Source organism: Sinocyclocheilus anshuiensis, unplaced genomic scaffold, assembly GCF_001515605.1.
Source record: "Sinocyclocheilus anshuiensis isolate Anshui unplaced genomic scaffold, SAMN03320099.WGS_v1.1 scaffold772, whole genome shotgun sequence".
Classification (NCBI taxonomy): domain Eukaryota; kingdom Metazoa; phylum Chordata; class Actinopteri; order Cypriniformes; family Cyprinidae; genus Sinocyclocheilus; species Sinocyclocheilus anshuiensis.
In genome coordinates, this window is record NW_015558592.1 from 325703 (window position 1) to 337171 (window position 11469).

General features: G+C 36.0%; 1 protein-coding gene across 8 annotated transcripts in view; it reads right to left on the reverse strand.

Annotated features, from left to right (window-relative positions):
- Positions 1-7118: 7118 nt before the first annotated feature.
- LOC107680006 (protein tyrosine phosphatase type IVA 2-like) overlaps positions 7119-11469 on the reverse strand; it is a 7342-nt gene continuing 2991 nt past the window's right edge. For 3 of the 8 annotated variants that reach the window (XM_016475749.1, XM_016475746.1, XM_016475747.1), the window contains 5 exons: positions 9037-9187; positions 8847-8939; positions 8598-8728; positions 8223-8297; positions 7123-8133 (listed from right to left, as the gene is read on the reverse strand). In XM_016475749.1, the coding sequence (XP_016331235.1) occupies positions 8022-8133; positions 8223-8297; positions 8598-8728; positions 8847-8939; positions 9037-9187 (562 nt within the window). In that variant the 3' untranslated portion in view covers positions 7123-8021. The other 5 variants (XM_016475744.1, XM_016475750.1, XM_016475743.1 and 2 more) reach the window with 5 other exon arrangements.

Below are 11469 nucleotides of genomic sequence, written 5' to 3' on the forward strand. Positions count from 1 at the left end.
CGAATCGATGCGTTTTTGTAAGAAAAATATCCATATTCAAAACGTAATAATCACTTTAATGTAGCTTGCGCCAACAGTCCTACATGGAAGCAATTCCGGGGGGATGACGTATGAGGTCAGCGCTGCACATGCGCCGGTGCATCTCGTGAAAACCAACGTTTGTTTACAGGATCAAAAGAAGCAAAGTTTCCTTACTTTAGCAAAGGAAAACCAGTCTCCTCTTGGCTTATATCGAAATCCTCCGACATTCTTCTTTACAAATCCTCGTTTTGTACTTCTAATTAGTGACCGTTGTTTTGTTTCGATCTCTCCGCGTGCGTCACTTCTGAGCGGCGCATGCGCAAAGCTGACCTCATACATCATTCCCCCGGAACTGCTTCCGTTCACAACAGTTGGCGCAAGCTACATTAAAGTGATTATTACGTTTTGAATATGGATATTTTTCTTACAAAAACGCATCGATTCGCTACAGGAGGCCTTTGTTCACCCCCCGGAGCCGTGTGAGACACTTTTTTTTTTGGAAGGGTGCTTTTTATTTCACGTCTTTTGAACCGAAGGAATGCAACACCCGCTGAGTACAACGATAGAGCTTGAAAGATCAAAGACAATTTTTAATATAACTCCGACTGGATTCGTCTGAAAGAAGAAAGTCATATACACCTAGGCTGTTTCGAGGGTGAGTAAAACACAGCATAATTTTCATTTTGCGGTGAACTAACCCTTTAATGCAAAGGTGAAGCGCTAGAGTCAATACCCTCAGGAGACTTAAGAGATTCAGCAATACTGTGAGGTCGCAATTTCAGTAATGAGGCTCTGGGGAGATGTGAGTGACACTAGTGAGGACTAATAACTAAAGCACACACTGGCTCAGCTTCCTACTACAGCGATGTTGGTTGTATTAAAGATCCTGAGCTGCCAACACTCTCTGTTCTGAGTGCAGATGAAGTTGTAATCTCACAGCCAGAAAGCTGCCTGCCAGAGTGTAAAGGACAGGCAAAAACACACGACGAGACAGCCGAAATGTGTGTGCGTTCACCTAGGGCACAATTTCTTCAATCTATAACTGGAAATTGATAAGAAGAGACAGATTCATGTTCTCACAGCAAATGAAAATCCGTCATGGTTCATCTAAAAGCTTTAATGCTCAGTTCTTCAGGAAATTAACAAGCTGTGAGGTAAACAGAGTGCATCTTCCTATTTACTGCCTCAATTTGCAAACGCAAACTCGCTTGTCATAGCTTATAGCTGTCATAGACTTTGCACTATGGGCGGCATGGATGTTTATGAATATTCAAAACGCTGTGAGCAATTTTACATCGCAAAACAGAATAACTCTTGCTTATTGCAAGCAGCAAACTTGTGAAAATTCTCCAGACTTGAATTAGCTTAACATGAAGACAGATATTTCTGCTTACTTATCATATTTGATATTTTATTTATCTTGTCCCAAAGGAAGAAAATACTTCAGCATTTCCCATCCGGCACTTCTAGAGTTATAAATATTCATATGTACAGTAAATCAACATAAACCCCAGCTCTGAAAATAAAAGACTGATCTGGGTTAGTGACATACGGATCGCAAACGTATAATTTTTTTGAACCGGTTCTTTTTAGTAATCTGGATTAATCAGTTCACCAAATTGGACTGAACCGTCTGAAACAGTTTGCAGCTCGAGTCAGCACAGCTCTATAAGTTACTCAATCAAAACTCACTTTCGGACATGCCTGACAGTCACTCCGACTCGGAATGAGCCAAAATCCAAGAGTTTATGATCCTATTATGCCAGTTTTTCTCATTCCGCACTCCAGTTAATCTATGAAGGTATACGGTCAAGTCCAATTTACAAACTGTCTGCTGAGGGTTTAAAAAGGGAGGCAAAATGTATGTTTCTGATGTCTTTTACCGAAAAGCATAAAGTATAACAACTAAAATGTATTGGAAATACAACAGTGATCCGATGGCAGTCGTTTCAAGTCAACAGTAGTATGGCAACAAGTGGTGAAATTAAAGTTTTTTATGGTTTTTCATGGTTTATATAAAAAGGTGAGTTGATTAAGACTTCTTTATTCAATCAATATGCGTTAGACATGTACAACATCCACATATCACATAAATATTGGGTGCTTTATTAATAGAATTGTGTATACGTGACAAACAAACTGGTGAACAGGTTATTTGAACCAGTTTATTGAAATAAACTGTATGAAAGAACCAGTTCACAGAAAAGAATTGGACTTTCCATCACTAATCTGTGCATGTTGGTTGTTTGGCAGATAAATTCTTAAAGTCTACTTTTATAATTACATGTCAATCTGGAGTCCTGAGGTTAATCGCACATGTCTGCACTGGAGTTTGACATGTTATGGAATCATTCCTGTGGTCTATGCAGCCAAAAAAAGGAAACATGCAGCCAAAAGTGAGGGAATCTCTGTTCACTACAGGGGAAGAGTGCAGTCCATTAACTCTATCAGTTAACTCTAAATCCACTCTCAGTCCAAGCTGTCTGAACTCCAAATGTGACTGCCTGTACAAAGGTGAAAGGTTAACTTCAGTACAGAGGATGCTCCTTTCATTCACCTTTGACCCTTGACCCTATCTGGCTCTCCCTGTAATCTGTGCCCTAAAACCTCCTATTGAGGGACACTGCTGCCTCATGGAGATGAAAAATAAAATGGCAGTTTCTATTCTAACAGTATTCTGTGCAATTGCTGGAAAAAGTGCTCCAGGATTTGGGGTGTGAGGGATTTAGAAGCACACAACCCTGAGTGTGTCACAATTCAGGAATTCTGACAACTGACCCAACCTTTCCACAGCTCACCGCAGAGCGCCTTAAAATACTCCCCGCAGGCTAATGTTTCATTCAACACAGCCACAAACTGCATCACTCTCACTCAGAAACAAAGACAGTACAAGAAATCTGACAGGATGAGGGACACAAACACAACCAGAATGTGGAATAAATATCAGTAAAAGCAGAATGAATTAAAAATACATAGCATTTTATAGTAATACCTGGGTGAACAAGACAATCCGAGAACACTTTACAATGTTTCACTGGTTAACATTAGTAAATGTATTAGCAAACATGAACAAACAATAAACTATAGATTTTTAAGCAAAAATATTATTAAAAAGTAAAAAAAAAAAAAGTATTATTAGTAAAAATATAGTTGTTCATTATTTGTTCATGCTAGTTCACATTTCATTAATTAAATTTAAAGGGATAGTTCACCCAACAATTTAAATTTATTGTTATATACTAACCCTCAAGTTCCAAACCTGTATGAATGTCTTTCTTCTACACAAAAGAAGAATGTTGGTAACCAACATTTTCTTCACAATATGGAAGTCGATGGCTACCGGCAGCTGTTTAATTACCAACATTCTTCAAAATATCTTCTTTTATCTTCAACAGAAGAAAGGTTTTGAACAACTTGAGGTTTAGTAAATGACAGAATCTTCATTTTTGGATTAACTATTACTTTACCAAATACAATGTTTTGATTTTAAATATGTATTAGTACATATTAAAATTAACATTGACTGATATTGATAATAAATAATTAATAAATTCATTATTAGTTCACGTTAAATAATGTGGTTAACTAATGTAAACAAATATGAAATCGTATTGTAATTGTAAAGTGTTACTGACAAACATTATAGCTACAAGGAAAATAAACCAATATTGACCAAAGTGTGTGTGTGTGTGTACATACATTTATTTATATATAGTTTGATGCAAAGTATCACATAAAGCAAGGTGATGCTAGACTGCAAGTGCAGAACTTTTTCTAAACCATTTTAAAAATCACTATTAGTATTAACCAACTGGTCCAAAAATGCCCTTTTTCAGAAAGAATCAAAAAGCTTTTCAAATCCAAATTTTAAACAAAACATCTATATAATAGAGCATAAATACATTCATACATTTTAAGAGTGGATAAAGTGTCAAAACACTTTTGGGGGCCAGTTTAGATAAGAAAAAAAACTGTAGAAACAATTTTCACTCAGAAATTGCTAGTAAATTTCACAAACAATAGAAACACCAGAATTAGAAAAACTGAAAATTAAAAACTGAAAAACTATAAAAAAAAATAAATAAATTATAGAGTATGTAAATATAAAGAGATCCTATTGTGCACTCTAGGACATTTTACAGTAAGCCAACTGCATTCAACCAAAATCTGAGAAGCCACACAGGCTACTGTTGTTTTGTTGACTTAAAATGATATACTGTATGTGACCAGTCACTTAACCCTCATAACAGGCAATTTAATATTTAATATTAAAATCCGTATCACACCCATTTGATATGATCTGGCACATGCAGTGATTTCTTCAGCATGACTGCTTCTCTAACTCGATCCTTACTACGACTGACAAGCCATAAGAGCCGCATTCCTTCATGATAGTCTAACTGAATCCCGCAGTCCAACGCAATGCATACACGAGTTATGAATGTTGAGTGAGAGCTGTCAATCATACTCCTGACCGACAGCTCTGAGTCTCAGCGGCAGTAAAGTATCATGAGCTGCTACAAACTTACCGGCATCATGATTGCAGACTAGCGAAATCAGACAGGAAGACCTAAATAAAAACAATACGTCTTTAACTTCCAAAGTAGATTGAACAAAAAGTTAAATGGATAATTCTGTTATTCAAACCCTTTGCCCGTTATGAGTTTGGTCCTGTGAATGTGGTGAAAGGATGCGCCATCTGAACTGGGTCATTTACGTCACAGCGGCGTCCCAATCCAGTGGCTTCGGCGTTTTGTGCAGGTTTTTATGGCAAGCCGTTTTCACATTTATGTCTTTAACTCGTATCTGTCTATATTTTACTCGTATTTTTAATTTACGTACTATTTACAAGCTATTCATTATATTATTGTACGGCTATATGAGGATACTTTAATACATACAGTGTCTAAAAACTCTTCCATCCAATTTGTAGCATGGAAACAGGAATAGATGCTGGTAAATATCTGAATAGTTGCTAGTGGTTAAAGAATAAGTACTAAAGACTGAAACGGGTACCAGCAACATCTGGAATACATACAGGTGCATCTCAATAAATTAGAATGTCGTGGAAAAGTTCATTTATTTCAGTAATTCAACTCAAATTGTGAAACTCGTGTATTAAATAAATTCAATGCACACAGACTGAAGTAGTTTAAGTCTTTGGTTCTTTTAATTGTGATGATTTTGGCTCACATTTAACAAAAACACACCAATTCACTATCTCAACAAATTAGAATATGGTGACATGCCAATCAGATAATCAACTCAAAACACCTGCAAAGGTTTCCTGAGCCTTCAAAATGGTCTCTCAGTTTGGTTCACTAGGCTACACAATCATGGGGAAGACTGCTGATCTGACAGTTGTCCAGAAGACAATCATTGACACCCTTCACAAGGAGGGTAAGCCACAAACATTCATTGCCAAAGAAGCTGGCTGTTCACAGAGTGCTGTATCCAAGCATGTTAACAGAAAGTTGAGCGGAAGGAAAAAGTGTGGAAGAAAAAGATACACAACCAACCGAGAGAACCGCAGCCTTATGAGGATTGTCAAGCAAAATCGATTCAAGAATTTGAGTGAACTTCACAAGGAATGGACTGAGGCTGGGGTCAAGGCATCAAGAGCCACCACACACAGACGTGTCAAGGAATTTGGCTACAGTTGTCGTATTCCTCTTGCTAAGCCTTCTAATTTATTGAGATGCACCTGTATAAGTCATAAGTGAACAGCCTAATAGATATCTGAACCACAGATCACCATTGAATTCAACTGAGAAAATTATTTATACTACTATTATATACATTACATTTCTATTGTATTACAATCAGACATCTAATACAATGTTTCTTGTACATACTACAGTGTATCAGATGTCCGTTTATGCCAAAATTTCAGTTTTCCACCAGCATTAAGTGAAGAGGAAAAAAAACATTACAACAAAAATAAAATTATTAGATTTTTTTTTCATGCGGTGTCTAAAAACTCATCCATCCAATTTGTACCATGGAAACGTCTCAGGTTACTTATGTAACCATGGTTCCCTGAGTAGGGAACGAGACACTAGAGGACGCAGTTCGAAATTCCCATGAAAGGGAACAGGAATAGATGCTGGTAAATATCTGAATAGTTGCTAGTGGTTAAAGAATAAGTACTAAAGACTGAAACAGGTACCAGCAACATCTGGAATACATATAAGTCATAAGTGAACAGCCTAATAGATATCTGAGCCACAGATCACCATTGAATTCAACTGAGAAGATTATTTAGCACTAAAAATGAAATTGGTCGTTTTAAATTGGGATAGTAATAGCGTGTGATGAATAAGTACAAGATATTAGTCACAATTCTGCTTACTAGTACTTTAAAAACATGTATTAGTAACAAAATATAGTGTAAAATAAAATATTTTTAATTAATAAATGTTAATATGGCTTGCCATAGGTGTAAACGGTCAGGACTACGGAATTACTAATTCTACTACTGCGAAGGTTTAGCTCATGAATATTAAATCGATCATACTGACGGATCTGGGCAAACCTTCCTAAAGTATCCAGTCACGAAACGTGATTAATATTCATGAGCCTAACCTTTACCATAGTAGCATTCGTGTTCAGGCAACATCCATTTGACTGTCTGTCCAGTCAATATGCATTGCACCGACTCGTGGTCAAGAAAAGAAAACACCACCGAAAGTCCACACGTTAGAAATTGCACGAATATTCTCTTCGTTTGGCGGAAAAAAAAAACTGAAAAAAGATATTTTCTGTTAAAAAAAAAGAATATTTTTTTGTATTAGATTCATGTCTAAAAAAAAAAAAAAAAAAAAAAAATTTTTTTTTTTTAATATTCTCTTCGTTTGGCGGAAAAAAAAAACTGAAAAAAGATATTTTCTGTTAAAAAAAAAGAATATTTTTTTGTATTAGATTCATGTCTAAAAAAAAAAAAAAAAAAAAAGAATTTTTTTTTGTATTAGATTGACATCTAATACAACATTTTTTATTATTTTTTTTTTCATATTGCCAAAGGACATGTTTAAAAACACGGCAATACCATGGTACTTTTTTTGTTAGTAAATATATGATGTATCTTGTATTATTACACATAATCGACTGAACTGCTTTACTCATTCATGTTTAATAATATACATAATTAAGGATGTTAAATCTGATTTCAGGAATCAGATTTATGGAATTTGAATTACTTTACACCATACATGAGTATTGAAAAAATATTCATTACCATGATATACATTACGTTTCTATTGTATTACAATCAGATATCTAATACAATGTTTCTTGCACATACTACAGTGTATCAGATGTCCATTTATGCCAAAATTTCATTTTTCCACCAGCATTAAGTGAAGAGAAAAAAAAAAACATTACACCAAAAATACAATAATTTGATTTTTTTTTTTTTTATTATTTTATTCTCTGAATTTGACTCATTTCACAATCAGTTTGAAGAGGAAGTTTTGTTGATTGGATTATCTAGGATTTCATTCATCTGTCCATTTTACTGATGACCATAATCTAGTATCCATCAGTGCTATGAATCTCTTGGAATGTTTAATATCTATAACATTAGATACAGTAGTGGTGCCCATGTAACTTTGGAGAAGCTGACAGACTTCAAGAAAAGCACCAACAAAGTGAGATCACTTACAGCAGGATGCTGATCACCGCAGGATGTTGTTACACAATCCAGAAAACTGGGGACACCTAGTTTTAGATAGGGCATAAAACACTAACAACTGCAGTCAATCATTATACCAATGTGTTTGCCACAATGAAAAACATCACTAGCGAGACCTGCCTGTGAGTTTACAAGATTGGCTAGACTGTTTGGTCAAAAAAACACTACTGCGTAACCTGTTTGTGTGCTTGGCACTGTAGTACAGCAAAATCCTGGTCCAATATAGTAATCAAACAAAAATGGATCATAACACTAACAATAATAATTATATCAGTCGTTTCCAAAGATCCTTTGGATGAATGTTTATTTACTGAATGCAGCAGTTTTGACCATTGGCATCCTTGAAGCGCAGGCGCATCTTGGGTTTGTATTTTTCAAGGTACATAAGCTGTTTGGCGTTAAAAGCCCCACGCCTTTTCCTAAAAAGAAAAATGATCGGTCACATCACAAAATGACAAAAAAAATTATATTCCACAGAAAAATGAAAAACTTCGATTGTGTGACTCACTGACGAATATACTCAACAGCATCTTCGTACATCATCCCGCATTCGATTAAGGCTATGGCCACCAAGACAGGAGCTCTGAACACACACACAAAAAAAGCTGTTCTCATTTAAAACTATTTAAAATACGTCATGATTCATGACACTTGGTTACTGACCAGGAATTTCTCTGACTGATTTAGATAAATGCTGAGGTTCACACCATTACAGAACAAAATGTTCCAAAAGAACGACATATTTCTGCACATCAGGTCCAAGATAACTCAAAAATGACACAGCGTAATATCTCAGTGAGCTACAGACAGACAACCACAAACCAACACTTCATATCTGTGTGTGTGAACCTGACTGAATCAGATTTGTCCTGATGATACTTACCGTCCCAATCCAGCAACGCAATGTACTGCAATGCAACAGCCTGGTTCATCTTTAAATTTACATTTGAGAAGGTTCAACCAGTCGTCAACAATTTGATCAGGGGGCGAACAACCATCATCAAAAGGCCAATCCTAAAGGAAAACACATTTTCGCATTAAATAAAACATAAAGAAACAATCCTCTGCGATAATCACAAAATACCAAGTTCTGTCAGAATCTTAGGGATATTTAAAGAGGTTAATTGCTCACCAAAACTTCAATGCCTTCTTTTTCCACTGGTGCTTTGTCATAAGTTGCATCACAAACCCGAACAAGCGTCTGCACTCCAAAACTCTTTAGTTCCTAAAAGATATTGACAAAAAAAGAAAAAAAATAATTCAGCTCTGACCCTCGTGTTAATATTACTATCCATATCAACTGTTTGCATCTTGAGCCTTACCTCTGTAAACTTGGCCAGCTGTGAATTGGTGGGATTGTGGGTGATGAGAAACCTCATGCATTCGTAGGTGATCTCAACAGGAGCAGGGCGATTCATTTTGACACTCAAATGAAGTATTAATTGGACTTGATGAAAAAAACTTCTGAATCTTCTACAGGGGTAGAAATAATGGTTTCAAAATATCTAAGCAATTTAACTTTGAGGCAAATCTCTGAATGTTCTAAAAAAAAAAAAAAAAGGGACAAAGGAGAAGGAGACCACTTTCACGCTCCCACAGCTTTAAAATAAAAACTAAAAGAAGGGGACTATCCTTCTGATTCGCAATTTATAATTACCCCATTCAGGAGAGGAGAGCTGATCAGTTGACACTAAAGAGAAAGAACGATTCGCTCTCTAGTACCTGGATTGGCTCAAACCGATTCATACACGTTAACTCTGGACAAAAAAAGATGCTCCCCGAAAGGGCAGAATTTAAGACGGGCAGTCAGGTAGTATAATCTTCATATGGCAGGCCCTCTGTTCACTTGTCTACAATGACCAGGTGCTGTGCCTGGCAGAAGTCTCCACTCACACTGACAAACGCCATAAATGTGCAGCCTGGAATAAGAAAAAGGACGGTGACCAATCAATAACCAGGGCAGTGGATCCTAAGGCACATCACAACCAGCAAGTTAGTGCAGTGAACCAAACATGTCTCCATTAACACCAAATGATTACTGGATAAACCCTACGGCTGAAGAGAGACCTCATTTCACCACAGATATTGACTTCAGCCATTGGATGGATTATGAACTCTCATCATAAAAAGCAAACAGGTCTTGCACAACATTATAACACGGTGGTATACATGGAAAATATTCATCAGTCGGTTTACGTATATATCGCCTATCACGCACTTACTTTCAATAAATGAACAGAAAACAAGTTGAGAACTCTGCATTCTATCTTCACCATTCGTGACTGTCTCTACTTTGCACCTAGAGAAGATAATCAACATAAAACAAGAAATAAACAAGACTTTTCTTCATTCCAAACTGTTAATATTATTTTTAAAGAAACAAGTCAAGAATGGAAAAGGAAAAGAGCTAATTTATGTCTATTTGTGTTAGTACAGACTTATGTTATAAAATATAAATAATATTAGGCTAATACACCATCAGATGAATCTTAAAAAGGTGGATATAAATTTGCAAAGCCCATACACACATTCCTATGACTGTATGACACATATCTCAGTCACCACTGCCCATACTGTCTATTTTTGACCATTATCTGATTCTTAAAGGGACAGTTCATTCAAAAATGAAGAATCTGTCATTTACTCACCTTCATGTTCCTCCAAATCCAGGTAAGTTTCTTTCTGCTGTGGAAAACAAAGAGAGATGTTAAGCAGAATGACAGCATCTGTCAGCATTCACTTTTATTACATATTTTCCCATACAATGAAAGTGAATGGTGACTGAGAACGTCATTCTGTCTAACATGTCTCTTTGTATTGTGCTCCACAGAAGACAGAAAATCATATTTTGGATTGGAACGACATGAGAGAGAGTAAACGGCAAAAGCAAAAGAAAAATTGGGTTAACTATTCTTTTAAATCAGAAAAATAATTGCATGGAACACAATGGGGTACATTTGCTGACCACACATTAATCTATATTTGTGGAGGACGGATTAAACAACCATTTAATTAAAAACACACATTCATAAAATACTAACTTTGTTAATATCCACATATAAATCATCATGCCCATAAGACCCACTGCCTTATTGTGTGAATTTTAAGGCGGTTTATAAAAATATATGTTATTTACAAAGAGCATTGTTGTTATCTGACAGTTCAAGTCATTAATACACATTTACACTATATATAATATAGTATAATTACGTTACAATGGCAATACATTGTTAAAAAGCCCCATGTTTTTACGTGATTAATTCGCTCTTGTCCGACTAGCGTATGTTAGAGCTGCTAAACGCGTATATATTTAAAGACACGAACAAGTTCACAATCCATCGATCATCTAGATGTTTATTAATGACAGAATAAAATGAGATATAATATCATATAGATACTTACAACGAGCTGACGGTAGATATGAATACCGTGACAAAGGGAGAAAGGATTGAGAGGCGCTGCTAGCCGGCTAGCTCTCCCCGACCATAGAGCTCCCGTAACCAGGCGACAGATGACCGCTGATTGGCTGACCGCAGTCACGTGGCCAATAAAACAGCACCTTTCACATTCGAACGAACGCAGTCTTCTTCTTCTTCTTCGGTTTTATGGCGGGTAGCACCAATGTTAAGGTGCATTATCGCCACCTACTGTATTGGAGTGTGAACCAGAGTTTACCCTTTCATAATAAGAGGGCAAAAAATAAATAAATAAAAACAAATAATTACTAAAAAAAAAAAAAAAAAGGTTTATTTCTT